The following is a 26,868-nucleotide window of genomic DNA, read 5'->3' on the forward strand; positions in this document are numbered from 1 at the left end:
TACTTAATTTAATAATTCAAATTGGCGTTGCCATTTTTTTAAATTATTGCTAATTAAAGGTTAATTAAGCGGCTGAAAATAAAATTTTTAAGTCGAAAGATTTCGAAAAATTAACATTGAAATTATTTTTAATTAGATTTATTAAGTAAAAAAATGATAATTTGCGTAATGTAATTTGAATATTTTATTTTTCGAGTATACTTGATCACAATTTGTTCTAGAGGATTAATAGAGGGATAAGTTGTTGGGATTTATAGGTTTGTAAAAAAAATTATATATAAAAATATATTAAGAAATAAAATTAGCGTTTAGTTTAAATTTCTTTTGTTGAAATTTATCGTTGGGGATCGTTAAAAGTTTGTTAAAAGCTCCTCGGTTAAGTGATAATTTAGCTAATTGCACTTGGCCATTGCGGGTTTCCATCAGTGTAATCGCCTTCGCCTCATTATTCGCCGCGCGATTAAAGAGAATAACGATCAGCCAACGAGCTATTCTATTCCCGCTGTGTTTCACGATTCTAAAATTTTTTTTACTCTTTCGCTCTTTTATTTTTTTCCGTTACTACTGTGGGATTTCTTTCAAATCTATTTCTTGAATTTTTTTATCTTTATTTTTATTTAAAGACCAAGAGATCAGTCTTGTTAAACCCCTCTGATACGTGCGAAATTCTGTGGGATTAAAACTTTTCACGATGAACCTTTTTCTCTATTTATTTTTACTTTTTTCTGGCACTTTTTTTTTTGTAACCTAGTTGTCGTATCATATATGAAGTAAAAAGGTGATACATACATATTATACATGTATTATTATATCAAAAGTATATCAACAACGCGAAGTAAGAAAAGCTTCCTGTCTGACAACATATATGACGGACCGATAGCCTTCGACGTTACACGACGTCCAGGAATTTGCACGATTAGCATTCTCGAATTTGCATATTGACGGGTTTTGTAAAATGTTATGAATATTTTACATCTCCCGCGCGCACACATTATACATACACATACATATACATGTAGATTATCAGCATATAATTTCTAATATCCCTGAAAAAAAAATAAAAAAAAAAACTCAAGATACAGAGACAGAAATTCCACATTTTAAATACCTGTCTGACTTACCAGAAAAAAAAATTTTTTTTCTACAAATATCACAATCATAATTTCTAATCTACCTTTCATATATTTTTATAATGATTAAAGAATACAAGCTTCTGTAATTATATATGATCAAGATAATTTTAGTATTATAGATATATACTTTTTACGCATCATAAATGTTTACATTTTTTTTGACAGAATTTAATGTTATCCTAGGATGATATATCTTGATGTGTCTCTGACATTTGACGCGCGAGATGATATGTAACGTTTCTTATCACGATAGGGAAAGGACCATTTGGGAAAAGGAAAAGGAAAATCCTCTCAGTGATAAGGTCGTTTTCATCCGAGACATCCCGTTAGTGTCAGCAGCATGAAATTTGATGCCGACGGTGGGATTTGTTTAGTTTATTCGTTTGCCGACAGATGGCTGCCCTATGCTCTCTTTTTGGATTTCTGAAATATTTTTAAGGCAAACTTGAAGTATGCTTTTATTCTGGGATAATAAATTTTCCATGTGAAATTGGAAAATAAATTTGTAACATTCTTTTATTTGATTGAATAAATTTAACGGATAATTTAGATTGTAAACCACGACGGCAACCAATCAATGTCCTGATTACCGATAGTTACGGAATTTCATTATCACCGACGTAAAATAGCTATTACTTATAAAAGTTAGATTCATTAATATAAGGAATAGTATATACATATATATATATGAATTTTAAGAACCAGGAAGTAGTTCTGAGAGAAAGAAGGAATTAAGAAAATAAGTAAAAGTTATTCTGTAGTAACGTAGACGAAGAAATTTTGTGTAAAACAAAGAAGTAGTAGATTGGGAAATATCCTTGTATAAATGTATGTAGCTTTTGTAAAATGGAAAGCGATAATTATTAATGTGATTTTCTTCTTTGTCATTATCGTGGAAAGTTAACCGTTAAACTTGGCAGACTTTGAGATTAATTTTCACGGGAGACTTATTCGCTGAGACTAAAAAACTCTTTACGTCTCTCTTCTTTCTCACACACCCGGAAATACGTCCATAGTCTTTGGATCTCAACAACACTGCACGTCAATTATCGAAACAGATGTAATAAAGTTCCGGTCTCATTGTGTCAAATTATAACCTCAAAGATAATCGACTACCTCTCAAGAATGACAACCTCACTACTCTATTCACTGACTATTGTTTCACTATTTTTCTATCAGCAATTGATGATGCACTTTCATCGGATAAAAGATAAAAAAGTGAAATAAAAGTTGCTATTGTTATCCAACGTTTGAATAGTCAGCTCAAAATAAAAATAGAAATGAAGTGTAAAACATGAATGATGAATAATTGTTAAATATATATATATATATATATATATATATATATATATATATATATATATTTTTTTTTTTTTTTTTTTTTTTTTTTTTTCATGTATTCTGGGTTTGTCAAAACTCTTTAGACTAGTCTACAGTGTGTATATATGTAACTCGTATGCCCTCGAGACGATCGCGTCGCGTTCAAAAACAAGCGATTTATCTTTTTTGCGGCAGTGACAGAATTGGCATCGACAAACACTGGGGCACGTGGTCGTGAAAGAAAAATGTTGAGAAAAGATATTACTTACTGACAGTAGTATCATCACCGTCTACTTTGCTCTACACACTACATGACTATTACCACACGATAAATACACATCATATAGTACGTGAAGGTATATTACAAAATACACAAATAAAATGTGCTTAAGAAAAATGAAGGGGTTAATTTGATATAAAAAAGGTATATACAGCATATATTTTAAAAATCCCTATTCGAAGCACAAAAGAAATGAAGAAATAAAAAATAATTTGTAACATTGTATGTGTGTATAAGATGACAAAGGAATCGCGCGTGCCTCCATCGATGGACGAGTTTCTCGTTCGACATTAATTGCACCCAAAGGAATCAACGTCAACGAGTAGAAGAGCAGATCAGAGACCAGAGACCAGAGAGTAGAGGAAGTTAAGCAGTAGAGGATTCTCAAAGGTTGGTCGCACGACCGACGTCAGATTATTCCTCCGCATGACTCTGCATCTTGCTGGGTTATTCTGATGCCGGTGCACTCGGGCATAAACGAGACGTGGATCCGATTCGATTCAACAGGAAGATCAGGTAGTCACTGAAAGAGGATGAGTAGAAGCATCAGTAGTATAGAAAAAGATGTATACATTATGAGTATATATGTATAGATTTCGCGGGGCAGGAATATGTGAGTATAGACACATATGTATCAGGACTTGGAGGTTTTCAGGGCGGAGCAAAGTCCATCTACCTGCCGGTGTACACGGTGACGTTCAGACGCATTCTATTTTAATAATTCTATGAGAAGCTTTGAAAGGCGTATGGGATAAGAGTCAGCTCGTTTGATGCTCAGTGTGTGTATGTGAACGCGGGGTCAGGGGCAAGAGGGCGGAGAAGAAACCGTCGCCAAGAGAATATCGAGGAATTAAAGGAGCTTAACTGTAGATAGCCTATTATGAACGCAGCAGGCCGCGGGGTTTCGGGACCATGGAGCAGTCGAAGGCGATACCCACAAAACTACCTATGGTAGTTTAGTCCACTGCTATATAGATATACATATTTATGTATATAGACTAGCAGAGAAACGCCTCTCTAAACCGTAAAAAGCATGCATATCTATACGTGAATTTTTCTTTTTTTAACTTTTATTTTTCTCATTCTTCTTTTTTTTGTTATTCTGGCAGTGTAGAGGATCGATCTAAACCGCAAACCGTGGCAAAGAGTTAGCGCGCTGAAAGGCGGCTGTCGATGTTTGACTCGATAACGTCTCACCGCGTGTGACCGCGCACGTCTTGACGTCTCTCTGACTTGCTTTCTGGGCTTACTGTGCTGCTGACTCTGACTGACTGATGTCGGTCGACGAGTAATAGGCTCACTTGTTGTGTCCCCGCAGAGCGATGACTGAGAAAACAAAACTTTGATCGAAATCACTCCTTTTACTCTACATTTACACACCCCGATACATATTTAATACATATGTACGGACATATTACATATATGGGTTGATAGAAGATTCATCTCCGCAATTAGCCGGAGGCTCTACTAATGGAGATTTATATCTGAAGAAAATTATCAGAGAAAACCCATCGGGCTGAGGATGCAAAGCAATAAGTTTTTATTTTATCTCTGAAGAAAACTGCACCGCAAATTTTTGTCCTAATGATTAGAACCTTTGAAGATGTTTGTAACTAATGGTTTTTCGTGACGCTGCATTTTTTTCGCGCGCCAGAGCCAGGTACTCCTAGTTAACTAAGTACATATATAATACATATAATACTGTAAATTATATATGTATAGTATATTTTGACGAGAATATTTTCCCCTGTCAGTTTTAGTAGTTTATGTCTACTGCGCATCAGCATAGTGTTGCCCACGCCTATCCATTACCCCAAGACTCATAATTTGAATTTTCATTAGTGTCGAAACCGAACGTCTGACGTCTCTCGTGTGCCAGCTCTGTCTTTCTCTTTTCCACGCATTTTCTTTGGGTCATCTCTGAGTTGCAGCAGGTAATATAGCTGACTCTAAGGGTCATCGACGTGTTTGGGGGAAATTTCGTCAGCTAATGTTACCGCCCTAGTTCATTCGTCAGTCACTGTCTGTTTGGGTCCGGAGTTGTCTCGTCACTTCAGGCCCAGATCTCGGTGCGGTTCAGTGTTTACTCGATAATCAATCGTTTTTAATTTTTATGGAAGTGCTAGTGTGTGCGTTGAGTGTTGTGCTTTTTTTTTTTTGGTTTTATTGCTAGTTTTTATCAATCCTTTGAGAAAGTGCCTTAGTGGTTTTATTTTTTTTTATTTTAAAATTTTTGAAGCTTAAAATCATGAATCCTTGGAATCAACATAATCGATCACCAAATTCACAGGACGGAAGTTATGTAAGTAAAGAGGATAAAAATTAACAATTTTTTAAATTTAAATTTGCAAAATAATTTACATCCTAAAATTTTCTAAAGTGAAATCATTTCATTTTAAAATAAAGTGGAAAAAATTATTTTACATTTTTTTTTCTATATATTTAAATATAGGAATTGTTTAAGATTTAGCCATTTTGGGATAATTATAAAAACGTGTTACATACAATTGACGAATATTTTATTTTTTTAATTTTAATTATTTTTATTCTCAAATTTTTGAATAAAGAATTTGAATAAAGTTCACTTTAGTACCCAAAGTACAGTAAATCTTAAAATTTTAAAAGAATAAATTTCTAGCAGTATTAAAATTATAATATTCAAAAGTTAATTCTTATAATCCGCAAGCAAAGTTGTGCGCATGATATCACTTCATGGGTCAAGAATATTTTTCGAGGTAAAGGTAAAGTTAGAGTTTGATTCACCCTCTCAACTGCCGTGTCGATGTGTCCAGGAAGGCCGATATCATTCATTCCGCGTTTATAACTCTCGCGTCAAAACAAAAATCCCAATAGAGACCCAGCTCTTACTTGTATGTGTCAGCAAAAAAAAACCAGTCGACTTATTTTGTTGGGTCTAAAAAACAATACCACGGTATATTTTACCCACATACACTCACCCACATACATATTTGTATATCAATACATACTTGGAACACTAGACTCAACCAGAGATTCGTGAATGCGAGTGGGATTGACAGTAATAATTCACATGAACGAAAAGAATCGGTATCGAAAATCGCTGATCCACAGTATCAGCGGGAAAAGTATACTCGACGTGCTTTTCCTCTTTTCTGTATCACTCTCCTTCTCTCTTTTACTCTTTACTCGATTCTCCTCTCTCTGGTTGGCTCTTGTATGGTCGGTTGGTTGGCGTGGGCACGATAAGCGCCGCGCCATAACTCTCTCTCGTCCTCTCGCTCTCTCAGTTCTCTCCCTGCCTACCTCTCGCCACCCTCTTCTATTCCAACTCTGTGCTATAATTACGAGGGTGTACCTACACCACATACTCCACTATACTCGGTGGCACCTATCGTTGCCTCGCAACTGTTGGCCACCGCGTGTACTCGCCCGAATCAAAACCCGAATCGGTATGCTAATCGTACGCTTCAAGTCTGCCACCAGATCATATCGAGTTTATCAAGTTCACGAGACACTTAGTTATAAAAAAAAAAAAGAAAAAAAAAACAACATGTTTTTTTATTTTTATTTTTATTCCAACGATCAGAGTCCGTAGTATGCCTTTATACCTGAATCTTAATGATTGTACATATAAAATATATCCACATATATGTCTGTATGTAGCTCGTGGTCCCTCTGGACAAGGCGTCGGATAACGACGTCAGTTATACTCAGTAATGGGACGTCTCAGGAATGTTTTTCTTCTATACATTTTGAATGGTTTAACCAACCCGGCGCATTTGCATCACTAATGAACGACGACTACGAGCCATCCGACTGGGTTTATGATATCGAGCCAATAGCACATTTAAATGCCCATCATCGAAATCAAATTATATCGTTATGATTATTTGTAACCATCACCGGGTATACCGTAACAACATCACTAAACCGGATTCGTTGAAAAAGGAGTTTATTTAAATTAATAATAGAGGAGAAAAAAAATATATATATATATATATATATATATTTTATTATTTCATTTGAATAATAGTAATTTATATTGTATTACCGTTAATTAACTTTGATTTTTTTTTCAACCTTTTTTTTTTTTTAATTCGATGTCTAGATGATAAATAAAAAAATGTAATTTTCGTTATTATTTTTCATCGAGATAATCATGCCCGGTTAATATGTGAACCCGACCAGATGATGCATCATACATGTCTTTATATTATACAATCTCAACGTTTAAAAACCGTCGGCTCTTAGTAGACTATTAGAAAAGTAAAGAAGATGTATACATATATATAAATGAAAAATAAAAAAAAAAAGATTCTACGAAGGTGATACTCTACGACCGCAACCCCTCTAAAATACCGCCTCTCACGCAACCCAACCTGTCAATCATCCACGGACTTTAGTCACCGTGGAATTTTCTTCTGAGATTTTACTTAACAAAAGCTCTCTATGCTCTACCATTTCTACAAAACCTTACACTATTAGATTTTATAAAATCTTCCACACCTTTATATGGCTACATGACCTACCGACTAATCGTCGAATAATCCGACTAGTTTCTACTATAATTTATGAAAAAGAAAAAAATAAAAGAATCTCACTATTATCTGTGTTAAAATGCCATCTGAAATAATACAATAAATCCGTATGGTAGACTCGCGACTTTACGCGGTCTGTCCGGTGTCGCCACCACACGGCCACGAGTCGCATCTCACATTTATTTGTGCGATTGCGACTATTCAAACTTGAGCCTGTATTTCTACACTTTTACACATAACACATTTAATCCAAAATATAACATCTGGATTCATACATAATATATATACATTTATACAAATAAAATCAATCATTATATTTCAACGCATGTCATATCCGATTAATTTATAAGTCATACAAAAGATTTTAATTTTTTGATATTCGTTGTTCTCCATATATACAGCAACTAAAACCAATCGCTGTAAATTTGCCCATTGAAAATATTTTTTTCAACTAATAATTAATAAATTATAATACTCTTGAGCTAAAATGTTCTATTGCATTACATCTATGACTGAGTATTGAGCATCTGGATGTCAAGGCAAAGGATTGTGTCTCAGCTCACATAAGGCCATGAATATATTATGTATTAGATACACAGTAAGTGAGACATGGCAAAGACAATGACAATGAGATGGGAGAAAGACGAGTGTAGAGGAGAGTTTGAGCCGGAGCAGCATCAAGAGAGGGCTCAGCTGTTTCGGGGTCTAGGCGCTTTACGGTAGGTGCGCGCATGTCGTCCGTAAGGGTGGCTTAATGGGGCGCGGATGTGTGCTCCTGGGGGTGTCGCATTCACCGACGGTGATCGATCACGGGACATCCACCCTTGGCGTCCGTTATAATAGCCAAGCTCCTATCCGACGTATAGACGACGACTATAACGCTCTACTCATACGTCCGTCTCTGCTCTCTCAATATATATATTATACATATAGTGAGACATATATGTGAGCAGAAAACGCAATCCACTTTCCTTTACGCCTACTCGCGTTTCTATATACGCATATCTATCAGTTTACCACTTGGCAGTTCTCTCGTCTCGACTAAATATAAAGTTATTATTCAACACATTTCAATCGAAATTTATATATTTTTAAAACCATTGATATGTCTTTGAGTACAAAGATTCATTATTTGCTGAGTACTGAAATAAACCTGAGGGTATTAATAGTATATATATTATATTGTTGTAATGAGTGTAAAAGAAGTTTTACACGGTCGTAATGTCGTTGTTGCAGCAAAAGTAGTTGTACAGTATTGTTATATTGTTGTACAGTCTCTCGGATCGTCGGGCAATCGACAACCGCCTAAAATGTAATTTCACGCGACTGATTAAGGACGTGGTAACGAGCGAGCCGTGAAATTCGCGAATTCTCGCGGCGTTATATCGATTTGCCTATAGTTCCAAATTCGCGACGACGGCGTAACAACCATCATGGGAAATTCAACGGAACGTGAGAGCTAATAATCGACTTTTGGTCTGCTTTATACCGTTTATATAAATACTACATTTATATATTCATATAAATATATTTATATACAGATATGTATATATATATATATATATAAATATAAATATATGTTTATATAAGATCAAGCTATCCAGCCGTCTCGAAATTAAGGTCGTAAAAAAATATTCATTCCATTTATCCCCAGAGTAGTTATTCACAAAAGCTAGACTTGTGTGTCTGTTGAAATTCCAATCAACACAAAGCCATCCGGTGTTTTCTTTCTCACGCTCTCGCATCTTTAAACATTACCATCATCATTATGCTTCTCTTAAATATTTCTATTGTTAAATTACAACAACAATAAAAATATATCGTCTATTTCAATTTAATATTCAAATTAGTCGATTGCAGTTTACTTTATATGAACTATAACACACATACACTTCAAATCTATGTATGTAAGTCTCTTTGAGTATTTTAATTGGCTCACAAGTGTTTTTAAATAAAAAAAAATCACGATAGCAGAGTTTATATACCACATTGCCTATATATGGAGTTAATAGTTTGAGAATAGTATTACGCTCCGTGTGTTCGTATTCGTTAGTTCCTTCCACACCCCTATATAATTTTATATATATATATATATATAATTTTTTTTTACTATCCCTACAATAATTATTATTAAATTGCACGTATGGATTCCGTGCATACGTCCCGTTAACGCTTATTTTGATGCGTGTACACATAATCGCGTGGCAGCGATAACCAAAAATCTCGGATAAATTCCAAAGGTTATTTTTAAAAACACATGGAAAATATTTTTCATATAATACACGCACATTAATATTTTCGAAATAATATTCTATCTACAAACATTTAACAAAAATCAATTTACCGAAAGTAATTTGAAAAAATATTTGAATATTTTTAAGATTTAACACGAAAAAAAAATTTAAAGAAACTAATAATTTACGAAAACGACATTCAACTCAAAAGATTTAACTTTCATATAATTGTCAATTCTGACAAAATATGCCGGCGGTAATTAAAGGATTAAGATTATTCAAAAAGATAGTGTACATACGATAACATTGAGGACATGGCTCATAATTAATATTTAAATGAATTATAAATTAAGTCCCTTGGGACCGTGACTTTCAATTTTTATCTAAAACTCGAAAAAGAATAAAAGAAAGGTTTAAGGGATACTCATTCATTACAAATAAATTAAAACTTAAATTTCTTTTGAAAACGATATTTACTCAGTTGTATGCATAGTGTATATATAATATACGTGATTTATAACGTAATAACAGGGTCCTGTATTTGCTCTTAGGTAGCCAAGCTGATGACCCTTGCCTACCTAGTTCCGTAGTTGTCCAGTTGTAGTCTATCTTTTGTCTAACTTCAACTCCAAAGTCCAAGTTAACAAAAGTTTGCATACTTTATTCTATATATTATACATTATACTGTATCAGGTAAAGAGCGTACCCCAATAAGACCTAGGACCCAGCTTAGGCCTTCAAGTCAAGCTTGCTAATTATAAGACGACATAATAGTGATTGTACGCACCTCTGTATTAGTCATAGTACGGGGGTATCCCATTTTAAAGCTTCGGTCAGCTCGTATAGGTCACCAAGTCACTTGTCATAAGCAAACACAGTACATAATTTTGGTAGATGTTTTTAAAAGATTTGAAATACACCGATATGTCTATGTAGGTCATTGGTTTGCCACTGGTTAATAATCTACCTTAATGCTCTAGTTAAATGACTTGAGTAATTGTCCTACCGTACTTATTTAGTCCAACAATTATCTATTGTTACCTGAAAATAATTGGAGCGTACATGATGATTGTTTACTTAAAAGTGTGAAACTTGGGTGGGTGTAAATGGGAAATTATGATGAGTTTGACAATGCTCCTTTAGAGAGACTAACTTGCTGTTGGTCTAGTATTTCTACCCGGATATTGAGTAACGTAACTCAAGGCCCCTGTCGTATAGCCCCTTGACTCTCTGGCGGGGTGCCTTATTCGGTTGCCGAGTAGAAGGACTATTATTCACCCGACACCCGAATACCATTCAAAGTTCGAAACCGCACGATCGCGACCCAATTTTCCTATACATCTAGTATGCTGTGCTGAGAAGCTCTAGCCACCCGAGCTGTAGGCTCTCTACTGTACAGTATACTGTAAGGTAGTGAGTGAATAAGTAAGATTGGATCAGCTGTTTCGTTTGTACATAGCATACTAGCTAATATAACATTCTTGTTCTCTCTCAGATATAATACATTGCCGTCATAAAGATCGAATGAAGTAGGTTATTGTGGGTATATGTATAATACATGTATAACAACATCACCGAACAACCCCATATAGATGTACTAGATCTCATGACAGTCAACGTGAATTAGACTAACACTTGGATTAATCCGTGTAGACGTATGTCATGTACTGACATTTAATATTACAAACGTGTACTAGGTACAAGCGTGTATTAAAGAAGACATTAGACATGGGAAATTATGGAGACTCACTCAGTTGTCCGTCGGACAACATCTTAACCCTTCTACACCTTCCACTCTCTTTGTAAATATTCATTCATTTTTTTTTTTTAATTTTTTATTACTAGTTATTTAAATGGATGATAAGAACATTTGCATATTTTTAACTCGGGTGAAAATAAAGTAATGACGGTTTGATGAAATGGAGTAAGAAATTGATGCAGAGCCGTCGCTAGTGTAGAGTGTAGTGAGAGCCGAGTTGAGCGGGAAAACATCCGAACCGGAGAAACGGAGTAAGAGGAGTCGGAGTAAGATCCGAGCGAGAGTAGAGGCTTGTTCGTGGATGGAGGTAAGCAAAGAGTTTGGCTGGTAGCGCGCGCGAAGCAGCCAGCGGCGCGAGTACTACGCACCACACCAACAAAGTTGTAGAGGGAGAAGCGAAAAAGAAAGAGAGGCAGGAGTGATTCGCGGGTTCGCGGTGGGGAAGACCGGATTCACGAGCGAGACGTCGTGATACCGCGAGCCGCGAGTAAGACGCGGATAAAAGATCGATGAGAAAGAGAGGGAGAATAGAAAGCACGTATTTGTGTGTGTGTAGCGATGGCGGAGGTATGGTTAATCCGGACAGTGGCCGTCAGCGGCGCTAGTGTCAATTGGGCGGACTGACAGCGTATTGGTTGTACTTAATGGGCGTGGTACACGTACCTCCCACTCTTGTACGGTGTGTCTGCGGTGATTGACAGTTGGCGAACGACTGCGGACGGCGCAGGATCTAAACGCTAGGCGCTTCCACGCTCGCTCGCTTCTTCGGTTGCTCGACGGCGTACGGTCGCACGCCCGGTGTTAATACTTTTTATCACTGAAAACGTTAACGCGGCATTTGTAATCTGTTGTTGTTGGATTACTTTCTCAAAAACATCCACAGTTTATTTAACGTCAATCGTTTAGTTTTTTTGTTCTCAATTAAAGCCCGGCCTTAAAAAAATTACAACATAATTTTTTGGGCTTTAATCAGTTTGTTGTTCAGTAAACAGTAACACGTAACGTATTCAAATAAACGCGCGCCAATCGGAGTGGTAAGAAGCGCCGTGTTGTTTTAAAATATAATAATTACTATATTTTCCCGCGTTTTTAGTTGGTTTTAATAAGTGTCTCGTTTACGCGCGCGAATCACGAGAACCTTTTTGAGTGTTTTACTGATCGGAGTAGATCAAGCACATTTATTTTAAATTCATCTAAAGTTTTGTATTTTGAGTGAGATATTTTAGACAATCGTGTCCGGATTAATTGCTGGATACTATTTACGGGCTTGTAACTGTATATATACATACATATATATATATTATCAGCGGCCCCGCGTGCTCGACCGGCTACTTAAAGCCAAGGAGTATTATTCCCCCACCATTACAGCACTACTATCGACAACGACCTCAGCCCCCCTCAGAAAAGTTAGTTGTTACACATCACGGATCCGAGGATGTATAATAACTCGTGCATAGTGACATCGTGATCTTTGTATAATATATTTGGTGATGAATGAGTGAATAAATAAATTTCGTCGCGTATAATTATTATTATTATTATCAATTATTAATTATTATTATTGTCATTATTATATTTATATTTATATTGTTGTTGTTTTTTTAATTTGAGCAACCCGACGACGTGTTGAGCTTGTCAATGCGTTTGACAGGTAATAAATATATATATAAATATATACCAGTACGGTGATTAGTAGTGCGCGGGACAAGCGTTTAACGTGTGATTTGTTAAATGGAGTAAGTAATGAGCTGCTCCAAAACGGTTTTAAAGCTATAATAGTACCAGCATTAATATATCAATATAATTGTGTCGCAAGTATTTTTAAATAAATAAATAATCATATCTACGGTCAGTGAAACAAAGTTTTCCGTGTGTTGATGCCGTGATACTGAGCTCTATTTATCGTGGTTATTTATCGGTAGATTACTTATTAATTACGGACAGAACAGTGCGGATAAATAAAGTGAGCAAGGATGAGACAGCACGGGAACACTGTTGATAGTTCGTGCACGACGTACTGCTGACGTCGGCGGCCCTAATCGCCGTCAGCATTCACTGGGAGCATTATTGTTGATTAATTTTTGCATCAACAAGACCAAGTCCTGGCAAGCCCGGTGGAGGGCGGAGATCAACGCGGAATATCTGCCGCGAGGATCTCACACGAGATAAAATTCACTGGCTCGACGAACCAAATCCTCCTAATTTTTAACGCCCGTTATTTTTAATCATCTCTTAAAGTCTCAGTACAGTCGATTATATAAATATCACCTTGTTCACTGGTGTTTTATTTACGTAAAAAACAAATATTTTAAGTTAAGAACAGTACGGTGGGAAATTATTTATTTATTTATACAATACTACACTTATTAATAAATACCATTGTATTGAGGGAAAATATTAAATAGAGTAGTGTGCAGGAGAGTGTGTAGTGTGAAGTGAGACTCGTCGTTTATTGTGAGAAAATATAGCTGCTACGGTGGCTCAGCACGCAGAGTTCCCCGGCGCGGCCAGGGCGTTCATGGCGCAGCCAAGGGTACGTCTCTTGTCACTATTCTACTATTACATTCTCTACTATAATTCCTCACTATTTTATCCAATCCACCATAGCAACCCTCTGCAAAAATCATCCCCAAAACTTGCCTGGAGTTTGAGAACTTTGAAAATTTATCGGGATTCGTTTCATTTTTACTCTGCTCCAAAAAATTGAGTCGTTTTTTAGTCGAGCCGACGGACTGTCAGCTTTTGAAAACTTTTCTGTCACAATGACAGCTCCAATACCAAGTACAACCACAGTAATACACATTAGTAATAATTTGAGTAAATTGGAGCAGGCTAATATTTATTTATATCAGATGTTAATAAAATTATTTTAGCGGTTAATAGTTTGTTGGTATTCGAAAAGATATAAAACGTTAAGTATCGTATAATATATTGTACACTTAATGATTTTTTAATACACGTTGATACGGGCGAGTGAATATGAGTTAATAATAGGAATTACAATGTGGTTTAGGTCGGTGTTTAAATTTTTTAATGATATATTCATACGACATTCATTTAAATGTATCATTATTTTTAGATTTTATTTATCAGTTAATACATTGTCTAAAGATATATTTTTTTATACATGAGCGCGAACATAACATACATCAGACAATTTTTATAAATTTTGAATAAATAAATTAATTAATTAAAATAATGAAATTTTAAAAAATGCACATACAGATTTTGCATTTATCTAAATGTGCATTTTTCAATTTTTACTCTACTGACATTTTAATCATATATTATAAAATTTTTAAAATTGACAATTGTCTGCTTCAGTCTTGAGTGTAGATGCAGAAGACAGACAAATTTAAAATTATAAATAAATAGAGTAAATAATAAAAAAAAAAATATTTATAAAAAATGCACTTATTAATTTAAAAATTTTTAAAACGCGCATTTTTTTTAAATTTTATTTTATCAATTATTTACTCTGTTTATTTATATTTTTAAATTTGTCTGATGTCTGCAACATTCCCACTCATTTTTATACTTATAAATATGTGATATTTATATGATTTGAGGTTTAATAGCAGGTAATATAAACTAACATGGACAATGGTGTGCTTACGGACGCACGTGCTTGACTTTAGTTGATAGGTTTAGTTGATGTGTTGTGAATATGTCTAAAGAATCACACGACGATTTTCAATAAGACTCTACGATCGTTTATAGTGTTTTAAACTCGTGTCTAAATAAAAATAATCATAGAAAATTTTGTCTTCATCATTCAACGTTTTTTTTGTTTAGTTTATTTTTATTATTTATTTACGAGGTTTATCAAAATGCAGCCGATTTAATGCGCTAATAAAATTCGTAGTACGTGTTATGTATTTAATAGACTGATAAATTTTTATTATAGATGAGTGTTGTGATAAGTTAATATAAATATAAATATAAATGCGCATTGAAAAATAACCTGGCACGATTATCGACATTTGCGATTCACTTCGTTTGATACTTGTCATTTACGGCACGTTTTTATTTTGCAAAATAATTCTTTAATCGCGTTATTCGCTTGTGGTTTTAAAACTTTAAACTCTCTCGTGGCTGTGTTGATCGTATTCGTACTTCTATCGAGAGTTGCTGGTTCTTGGAGTGACAGGAATTTATAAAAAAATATATATATGTATATATAAAATATATACTGTCGAGGGAATACTCGTCGTACCGTTTGCCGTCGCATCGTGAAAGCTTGTGTCTGAATTGTATACTCGAGTATACAGTCAATGTAGTTTATATACTGAGATATAATATTTAAAAATCATGTTATATATATTTAATTTTGATATACTATATATTTTTTTAATTCAACTAATATATATATGCGTGTCATTGATAATAGTTTTGAATAAAAATGATCGATTTTAATTTCTGTTGCAATAAAATACCACCGATTTATGATGAGAAAAAAAATTGTTCTAGTTTGTTATGAATTTATACATATGTATGTCTATATATATTTATATATGTTAGATAATATATCGTAAATATAAATGCGATAAAAAAATTTACACAAAATTATATTTATCTAAAATCAATGATAAGGAATCGAATCTTTTATTATTGTGGAAGAGAAAAAGCGAGGAAATAATAAAGATGAAAATTATAAATTGTATTTATATATATTTTATTATTTATATATATATATGGATAGATATATATTAATATTTATTTAATATACGTGTGTGTTTGATAAAATTAGTTAACGATAAATTTTACGTCATCAATTATAAGCGGATTAATGATATCAAAAATTGAGATATAATCATGTAGTATCAATAGAAATATATTTATTTACTCTCCGTAAAGTACGTTTATAAATATGAATGAGTGAATTATTTTTTTTTTCTCTATTGTCTTAATGTTCAAATGTTTGAAGACAATTATTATTAAGTTTGGAAAAAATATTCATATGTAAAACTATAAATGAAGAAAATCATAAATTTAAAAAAGGTGATGAAAATTTGGTCTAGTTTGTGAGATAATAACTGCGATTAGCAAGATCATAAATCAAATGCCTTGATTAAATTTATTGTGTCGAGTTCGATCGTCACTACAGAATTCCTAGTTTGTGAGAAAATAATTATAATTTTTTTTTTTTATACCACAATTCATACACATATATTATTTATTTATTGATACTTAACAGCTGATAAGTCACAAAGTATTTTCAAATTTCAACCGATTAAAATTAATTATTTATTTACTAATTTTTAAATTATATTTCCATTGAATTTGTAATTAAAATTAATAATAACTTCCAATGACTGTCGCACAGAATAATTTATTATCAGTAATATTTCATTACTCCATTTGAGCTTTTAAATATATTGGAGTAATACAAAAATAATTTCTATTCACAATAATTATATCAATGACTTTTATTTTTATATTTATTGTGCCTAAAAAAAGAATGGAGTAAAAAAAAAAGTATAGAAAATTAGCTTTTCAAATTTACAAGAGATTGAGATATCAATATTTAAATATAAAAAGGCTTGTAAACGTTTTCTCTTTAAAATAAAACTAAAAGATTAATAGTACACCAGTGAAGTATTTGACACGAGTCATTTGACATTGAAGATTTCACCGCTTCATTTGGAATCCCGTTGGAAAATATCTCGAAACGTTCCATTATATACTTTTATATATTTTGTCCGTATATATATATATATATATATATATATATATATATATATATATATATATATATATATATATATATATATATATATATGTATATATAAATAAATATAATACAGAAACGTGTATTTGTGGTTTAGTTTCGTGCGTGCGTGTTGTATACGATCTCGCGTGTCTGCGGTTTTACGGATTTCTTCTCGGTATTACACTGAAAACCGGGCGAATATTTATCGAAAAAATGTGTATACCCTGCGGGATGATCGCCAAAGTTTATAAAAATTTATCATACATAGGATAGATAAATATATATACCCATTAGATGATAAAATAAAGCTACAGAAATAGCTATAGCCAGTGTATCTTGCAGTATAAACTGCAGCATCAGCCACGAGAGTTCGATGCACGTGACAGCTCCGCGCTGAGACAACTTCCTTGCACGTTCTATTCTGCTAATGTAATGTAAGAAAACTTTCGAGTCCCTTTTATTTACTTGCAGTGAAACGTATGTCTTTAAGCGTTTATATACACACTGCACTTGTGTAATGTACAGTAAAACGTGTCTTCGTCGATTTACGATAGATTATCGTTGCAGAACTTGTGTCTGCAGTATTTTCTCATGTCCGTATCAATCAGTTACGTTATAAAACTAAAGTTAATTTTTTTTTTTAAATAATAAATAATTATTTTATTATCTCTTGTCAGCCATATTGGAGCATTATTGACTACACGAGACTCACGTGCTCACCCTCGTTCTGTTGGGGTAAAAAAACTGCTGATCCTACTCCACCTGGAGAAAAATAATTCTCCCTTGTCATACCCGGAAAAATGATTACGAAAACATTTCACGGCTTCCGTCGGCGGTCCATTAGTTCCTTATATTTTGTTTACAAACTAATACACTGCTGATGATGTATTATTATAAATATATATTAAACAGTGACTTGTAAATAATTTTTTATCATATTTTTATTTCTTTTTTCTTTATCGTGTGTTAGTTATAACGAAAGAATTAAATAATACTTTTTTATTTGGTCAATAAATATTGATAATTAGCCAATGATTTATTTATATCTCTACAGATATATATATATACATGTATTAAATACCGGGCACACTTTTACTGCATCGAATTACTTTTAAATATTTTTCAAGGTCACTTCTTGTAATCATGATTGTATTTATTCATTTATTTATTATTATTATTATTATTATTTTTTTTTTATATTCAACTCACATCCGACCAACGATTATGGCAACTTGTGCTCTATCTCGCGGCATCGATACTCAATGAACTCTCTCGCGCTCTCTTTCTATCTCTCTCCTGATCCAATCGGCGACTCTCATTTAAAATATTCCACTGTGGCGGTGCCAGTTGAATGATATCTCTATGTCAGTGACCATGTGAATTATCTTTGTTGCTTTTTTTTATTTTTATTCATCTCCCAAGAGACTTTGGTGGTTTTTACTCTTTCACAATTTTTTTTAAAATTCAAAATCAAATTTTAAATTCTAATACTAGTACACCAAAGACGATGTAAGTCTCCATGCATATTAAAATTAATAATATTGTTTAATAAAGTAAATTTATTTGAAATTCGATGCAGAAGAGATTTAACGCGAAATCGTGTGTGGATTATTACAGACGCGGTCACGACTATTAGGATCCGGAATGATAATTAGCATCACGCCACCATCAGAATGTTCCCGCATCTATGCGTCTATCCGTCAAAAGCTCTTTATGCAAATATGTACATCACATATATACACATACATATATCGCCGGGAGAGACAACTAACCAACATATCCACGTATGATACACATATATGTATAAGTACACCTATATTACACAATATGTAACGACGAATAGTTCTGCAGTTTGAATCATCTTGTTTAACGAAAATCCGTTTGTTGTACAATTGACATAATTCACGCATAATTAACGTACCTACGAAATTATTAAAGTTGACGTGTGTCAAAATTATTTTTTAAAAATATTTAAAATTATAAAATTAATTAATTACAATAATCTTCGTTGTCTATGCTATGTTTAAATACGTCTAATGTAATGATAATAAAATGGAAAATTCGTTTTACGTCAAGAGGATCGCAGTCCATATAATTTTTCATGCCAGGCCACCTGTAGACACTCAACAATGAGCGACAGGAAAAGGAGCTGCTATGTTGTATTTTCCTCGCGTAATACTCCAAAAAAAAAAAATTTATATATACATATCATTAATTCGGTTGTTTGGTCAGCGGATATTTTTTGTATGTATGCATATGTATATATATATATTATTTAACGTATGACAAGGAGGTAGACGTTTGTGATGTACCGTGTGTATATGTGACCCAGTTTGAATCGACATTCACGCGTACATATCTGCACACACTACACACATCTTATACGACGAACACACTCAATACACTACTCCACACTATAAACTGTACGGTAATAATAATATCGACTCGAGTACCCGTTTATGAAGAGAGCATATCGTCATTATCATCACCGTCTGTCGCCCCACGAACTTTGCCCCACTAAAATACATGTAATAACTATATCTCTGGCGTTTACTGTTGCAAAAAGCGATTCAATTAAAATTTAGATTATAAATTACGTATTTCAAAGTCTCAAACTATGAAAAAATCAATAACGATCTTTACAAAAAAATTGAAATTAATATAAATTTATTTGTATAATTATTGCAGTATGATGATGGCGGGCTGCACGGGAATTATCTCGAGGGTGCTGGGGGTGGTGGGGGTGCAGGACTGTACGACCCACACGGAGCTGCTCGAGGTATTTCAGCCCTACACCACAGTCCACACATGGGTATGGCAGGAGCACACCCCCAATACCCACCACCTCCACCCCAACCACCTCAGCACGTTCTTGCAGCAGCAGCAGCAGCCGCCTCGCAAGTGCCTGATGTTCACAAACGTGACAAAGACGCCATTTATGGGTAAGTTATACACATACCACATATACGTTTATTACATTTCCGTTTGTCATTGTTTGATTAATATATATAGTTATAGTTGTAGTTATAATACAGTAGAGTACATAAATAATAAAAAAAACAACAATGAATACCGTGTTGCTAGCGTGCGTACCCGCCCAATTGTACTTGAAGTTTATTTCCGACACGAAGACTATCTTGTATTGGCGTACATACATATTATTAAATTTTTTATGCTTATTATTTGTCTTTTGTACTTTAAATTGTTGCTTTTGCATCGCGATGGCAGAAATAAAATGGCAGTTGAGTTTAATTCATTAACGGAGTATGTACACCAACCAGCGGCTAAAGTATTAAGTACAAAGTATGTGCAAAGTATATGTACATTTATATTTATATATAAGAGTAGCGAGCGTCTGAGAGTAGTATATGGGAGGAAGGATAATGAGGAGAAACAAGTAAAGCGGTCTCTGTGATTTAAAATGCAATAATTAATTCTTTAGCTCAAGCGTTAATTGACTTTTTTATTCTCTCGTGCTGTTATGTGTGCGTATACGGGTGTGAGTGTCATGACGATGATAGAGACATCGTGTGGCACGACGACTAAGACGATGGTGTGATCCCTCAGTCGAGCAGACATATCACCCATTGAGGTGAGTTTTCTAATAAGGTATTTCCCCCCGTACACGTTGTGTTAATTAAAAAATTGCACAAGAAATTTTATATATATATCTATATTACATTCCAAATAAATAAAGCATATATATATAGATATAGATAGAAAACAGAGGGGCATCGCGTCCGGTAATCTGCATCGAACCGTCGATCGACTTCTGATAAATTAATTTTTTAATTAAAATTCCTACTTGTTTGTGGTGGATAGATATTTATATATATATGTATATCCATATGTATAGGTATTCATTCTATATGCGACGCGTAATTGAGAGGCTACCGGTGGCCGCGTGAGTTCAGACAAGGGCAAATTCGATGCCTGGTGCACCTGGCACGATGAGAAAGAAGAGCACACTTTTATTTTTCCTTTTTTTGCTCCTTGGAGTAAAAGTATATATGACGGCTACTCTTTCTGCTGGTCTTTTATTTTAAGGCGGTATAAGTTTGCAAGAAAAGAGATGATGATGAAAGTAGCTTATGTGTGTAGAATATTTTTTATGTTTGTGTGTATTATGTGTTATATTATACATGTATTAGGTATCTCGTCAATGCGAAATGTTTCACGGCATGTTGTCAGAACACAACTTTGTGATTTATCGTTGCAAAGATGTTTATACTCTTCTTTTTTTTTTATAATATGTAACCCTCGAAAAACGGGAGCTTATAATTTTTAAGGCTAACCTACAATTTGTCCACTCGTCGTGTGCCTGATCCGGTACTCGGGATTCTTTTATTTTTTTCCGAGAATACCCGAATTTTTTAAAGTCTACGGCAAATCTTTAGTGCTACAGCCTCTTGATATAAGTGTGTATTTTATAAAACAGGCTCTCATACTTTGAGAAGCAATTTTAGTGGAATTTTTTCCTTAAATATTTACATTTTTTACTTCAGCTTCGAATTATTTCGATAAATTAAATTTTTTGAATCGACTATTTATTTTTTTTAAAATTAATACACCAATTAAATTCACTGGCGATAAAAACGAATTGTGTTATGGAAAATAGGTTAATGGATATTTAATAATTAAGTAATTAAAGTTAAAAATTAGTGTTAATTATCCTGATTTTAAACAAACGATTACATTTAATTACATTTTGTAAATTATCTGAGATTACTATTTTTAAATTACACTCTAAATAGTTCATTGATTGAAATAAGTCCTTATATTATTTCTCATCCATTTAAATACATGTCGCTCAGTATATATTTATTTTAAAGTGAAGGTAAAAATTTCTCTCATCATGACGATTGTTATTTTTTTAACGCCTCGCGGCTAATATTTTTTTTTTTGTTAAATATTTTTTTCTATTTATCTTTGTCTGAGTTGGCTCACGGAGGTATCGGTCCATGCCCGCGAGAGATAATTGATAAGCTTCGTGCAGTTTGTACCGTGATGAGCATTCGTCTTTTTTATTTAATTTATGTATTTTTTATTCATTTAACTCTTTCACGAATCGTTCGTTTTCTCGTGACTTTAGAGCTGTCTGATTCGCAAATTTATATCTTTTGTTCGGCAATGAATCCACTGAAGTCATTGATTTGCTCGGGTGCCTCGTGGCTTCACGGCTATTTTCACCGATTAAATAATATTTCTACAGGCAAGTACATTCAGAGATTAAATTCCCGTAAACAGACCTAGTGTAATTTACAATACGTAATACATACAATAATAGCAGCAAAAAAAGTTCAAGTGCGGCATCGTCATACACCCAGCGAATCAAAACAGACAGATGATGAAATTGCAGCAAGTAGAGGGAGGAAATTGAGCTGGTGGATTGTACAGTGGAAACCGCAAAACCGCATCATTCCCTAAACAACATTCAACATCCAATCATATCATTACTTTTGCGGTTGTATTATCCTGACACCTTGTTTATTTATCAACAAATGTTCTCTCATCAATACAAGCAATCATTTACCCACTTTATATCCCCAATAACAACTTACATAAAATAACTCTGATGCAGACACCCTGTCAGTCCTTTTATTTTCCTCCTGGCCAAGAAAAGTAACAACAGTAGTGTGTAATCGAGGGCAAAAGTCAGCAAAATAATAACATAAAACGAGTTGGAGTATTCTTAAGACTTTTTTTGCCGCCAAAAGCGCCTAACAGTGAGAGTATAATAGCGGTAGGCAGTATTGCCGAGGAGTTTAGTTTCTCCAGCTCATTTCTCCCAGTGCGGCAACGTCAATTTGTCGACATTCGTTCCGAATCGTTTTATGCCCTGCCGCCAGTGGTTCGGTACACCAGCCCAGTACCAACAGTAGTGTTCAGCAGAGTCCTGGACTCTGCAGATTCTCTATATTACTCATACCCACGGTACTCTGCTCAGCAGCATCCGGCTACCAGCTACCATGGGCACACACGACACGTATCGTCAATTTGACCTCCAGATACTGAGCTACAGAGTGCACATTCTAAATGCACCTTTCAGGTCACAGATTACTCGAGCGTTACACTCTTTATTATTACATATACATATATACATATATATATACGTATATTGTGTTATATAGATTTGGTTGGATGAGAAAAAATTTTTATTTTCTTATAATTTATTTGTGAGAAGATTGATATTGATCTGTAAGGTCGTTGCACTGGTGTTATGATGATTCAAGTTACGTTGTGAAGAATTATATGTATATGTATATATATATATATGTAACTTTGAACGCGTTTACTGTATGTTGCATCGAGGCTAATCTTATCTTATCCCCCAATCCTCTCTAGGGTACTCCGTTCACTGCTGTCGTTATGTTGCCTTTTTTTATTTTTTACTTTATTATATTTACCTACAAAAGTGATTCATGTCTCTAGATATTTAAACAAATTTTTGTTGTTGTTAAGTAATTGGATAATTTTATTTATAATAAAATCATAGGGTATTGTGTTAAAGTAAAAACTAAATATTTACTCTACTGTATTCACATTTATGAGTATAAGAAATCGAACGAGAAAAAAAGACTTTGAGATTTATTTTTTTATGTATATGTATTACCAAGAGATGAAGCGACAGAACTTTAGGTCAGAGGACCGAACGATAAACAGCTGCCACAATATTCTACATACAGCAGCGTGGCCGAGCGGCTTCCGTCGGGCCGCGTAGGGTCTCCTCTATTCTCGACAACTTTAAGAAATAAGAGAATAAAAAAATATATACATATATATGTATAGAAAATAAAATAAAAATAAGCGAGACAGCACGAGAGTAAGAGCCGGAGAGTAAAAAAGTTTGAGATGAAGAAGAAAAAATTTTGAGCGAGAAAGAAGAGAAGCTCTTGGAGTTTTTCGTTGAGAAACCTTCACGCTAGATTTCATTTCTTACGCGATGCTTTGCTTGTCCGCGTTTTAATCGCGCCCGCGCTGACCTTGTCAGATACTAGGCAAAAACATCCGGTGTTTATTAAAAAATTATTTTACTAAATAAAATATATATACATAGAGAGAGAGAGAGAGAGAGAGAGAGAGAGAGAGAGAGGGAGAGAGAGGGAGAGAGAAAAAAATATATTTATTTTAATTTTGTTTTTCAGACATCCGCTGTTCCCATTACTTGCATTGATATTTGAAAAATGTGAGTTGGCAACGTGCACACCACGAGAACCTGGAGTAGCGGGTGGTGATGTTTGTTCGTCTGAAAGTTTCAATGAGGATATTGCAGTCTTCTCTAAACAGGTAAATAATTAATTAATTAATTAAAAATTAAAAAACCACTAAATAAATGAATTAGTCAAAACACTGCTCATTATTCATGTCCCAATTTTGACTCTCTCGATGACTTAGAAACACCATAAATTAATAATTAAATAACAAAATATTTTACCACTAATTGAATTCTTCAGATTTCGTAAAAATTTCGTGAAAATTACCCAGCCATATTTATTTAAATTTCCACACAATGTAGAGATTTTTATAATTTATTGTGTCAAGTCTCACTAGGACACTTGAGAGTCCTGTAAATTTAAACCCTATTTCATTTCTTTTACATTTGCCTGCTCTATTTTTCTATGTATCCTCATATCACTTACTCACTCGGTTACTCAGCCTCGCGTATGTTCCCAACGTTATTTCTCACGTGATCTTTTACTACTCGGTTTTCTATAAGCTCAAACTCTCTTGAGGTGCTCCCCAAGGACACGTAGGTAACTCGAGCTCCTCGCCGTGGTTTCGGGCTCTCTTTTTAAAACCTATTCCCATTTTTACCGTCTACATTCCAGCGAGCACACGTGACTAAATCGCGCAGTTTCTCCACGAAATCTCAATGAAAAAATAAAAAAATGGTAATAAATAATAAATAATTTATTTATTCGAAAAAAAAAAAAATAAATAAAAAAGACTAAATGATAATTACTTATTTTTGTACGTATCTCACTCGTTAAACAAGACTTTTATATAATTGATAATGTTGTATAGAATTAAGAGATTTAATTACGTAGTTTTATTATCATGACGCGTATAAAATAAATGTAGATGCTGTATTGTAAAAATAATATTACGCTGGTTGAATGTAGTAGCGTGGATATAATTATTGTTAGATGATACGGGCATAAATAAAATTAAAATCCTGGGATGTAATACAGGTAGCAATGCTATGATTTAAATCATAGAAGAAGGTAGCATCCTTGTATGATAACAATGATAAGACTCATCACTATCATCTCACTAGATTATAATTACATTATTAAAGTGTTTTTTAAATTTTATTGCTCGTGTATCAGAGTTGTTATTGTTATGTATATACATATATATGTTGAAAAAAAAATAAGGCCATGAAAAATAAAGTTGAGAGCAGAGCTAAGTTATAACGAGATTCTCGTTCTGTCTAATAAAAACACGCGCAGGCATATTAACCCAAAAATACCTGAGAGACGCGCGGTGACGAGAATTCAAGACAGACGATATTCTTTAAGGTACGATACATAATGTGCTCCGAGTTCAATGGGTCCGTAGGAACGTTCACGTTATTTTTATTTTATCATTATTATTATTATTTTTTATATTTTTTTCTTCGCTTACTTCTTTCTCAGCTTTAGTCCGGGACTGCGACCAGTACCGGGGGACAGGTAGAAAATTCTCATCAAAGGGTTTTAAGTCTGGCACAGTCACCACCACTAGCATCAGCACGTTGTTGGATTGCCAGTCCGCGTTTCTCCCACCGAACATTCTGCCAGCCTACATCAGGCTGCGATATACGCCTCTCGAGATAACATTACCGAGTGCATATTTCGCGTGTTTCTGAGCCTCGTATTCCCCGTTGTCGCGGGACACAACATCAACTAACACCCGTCTGTATAATTGCAGACGAGATTCCGTCGATATCTTGAGCTTTGCCCGCCACAAAACACACTCTCATATTTATACACATTTATATATATACATATATATATATATATATAAAGAGGAGAATACACATGTGGCATTTGACCCCAAGGATAATTTATGACTTGTAACTTTTCTCTTTGCCATCTCTTGAGTCTATATACTTATGATGGATTGCCGGGTGGTGGTTTAACACATAAGTTGCATATTCTAATGTACCACGTCGTCTTGGTTGGTAATCGTCAGCTTCTTCTATGCTATCTATATCTCATCAATTTGTCATATTTTCATAAATACCCATCTCGCACATCACATATAATAAATATTGATGGTAGTTTGTGTGATAGCGCAATCTTACAATGTACCTATTTAAGCTCTCTTAAAGAGACGTACGTACATTTTAAGATAAAGTAACAGGTGACAATCCTCTTGCGGCGATTTTTCGATACCGCTAATCCACCATGACGGCAATACAGCAACAACAGAACTCTTAGAGGCAGCAACTACTGCTCAGTTACTATACACCGAGGATTTAATGCGTAAACGGTGTGTGCTACGCGTGATAAAGTCGACGATAGACCATATGAGAGATAGGACCCTAACTCGACAAAGGGCCGCATGCTGCGGACGGATTATTTCGCGCGTACCAACTGCGCACATCTATGCGTCATACATACTTTCATATGAATATATATTTATTTATATATATACATATAGATTTGTGAGGAAGAGAAAGACAGATAGTTGTAGTTGTAATGTGTGTTGAGAGGGAGAAGGTTGGTGTGGAGAAGGGCGATGCTCATTTTGTGCCATTGTAAATTGATCTATTCAATGGGCTCTACCATTATCCCCCACGGTCCTCTCAGCCGTACGTTCTCTATGCTCTTCGACATATACATATATATGTATATAGAATGGAGTACGTATATAATATGGTAGCATAGGACATAATACAAGGTTGAGGCAACGCAGGAGGCCTTT

At 34.1% G+C, this 26,868-nt stretch overlaps 1 protein-coding gene across 5 annotated transcripts in view; it reads left to right on the forward strand.

Moving 5' to 3' along the window:
• Positions 1–4,726: 4,726 nt before the first annotated feature.
• Positions 4,727–26,868, forward strand: part of LOC103578861 (homeobox protein homothorax) — a 262,266-nt gene continuing 240,124 nt past the window's right edge. For 3 of the 5 annotated variants that reach the window (XM_053741611.1, XM_053741613.1, XM_053741612.1), the window contains exons 1-3: positions 4,727–5,035; positions 19,645–19,898; positions 24,102–24,243. In XM_053741611.1, the coding sequence (XP_053597586.1) occupies positions 4,982–5,035; positions 19,645–19,898; positions 24,102–24,243 (450 nt within the window). In that variant the 5' untranslated portion in view covers positions 4,727–4,981. Of the gene's footprint in view, positions 5,036–11,968; positions 13,777–19,644; positions 19,899–24,101; positions 24,244–26,868 lie in introns of those variants that run through there. The other 2 variants (XM_053741614.1, XM_053741615.1) reach the window with 1 other exon arrangement.

Source organism: Microplitis demolitor, chromosome 8 (assembly GCF_026212275.2).
Source record: "Microplitis demolitor isolate Queensland-Clemson2020A chromosome 8, iyMicDemo2.1a, whole genome shotgun sequence".
In the NCBI taxonomy this organism is placed as follows: Eukaryota; Metazoa; Arthropoda; class Insecta; order Hymenoptera; family Braconidae; genus Microplitis; species Microplitis demolitor.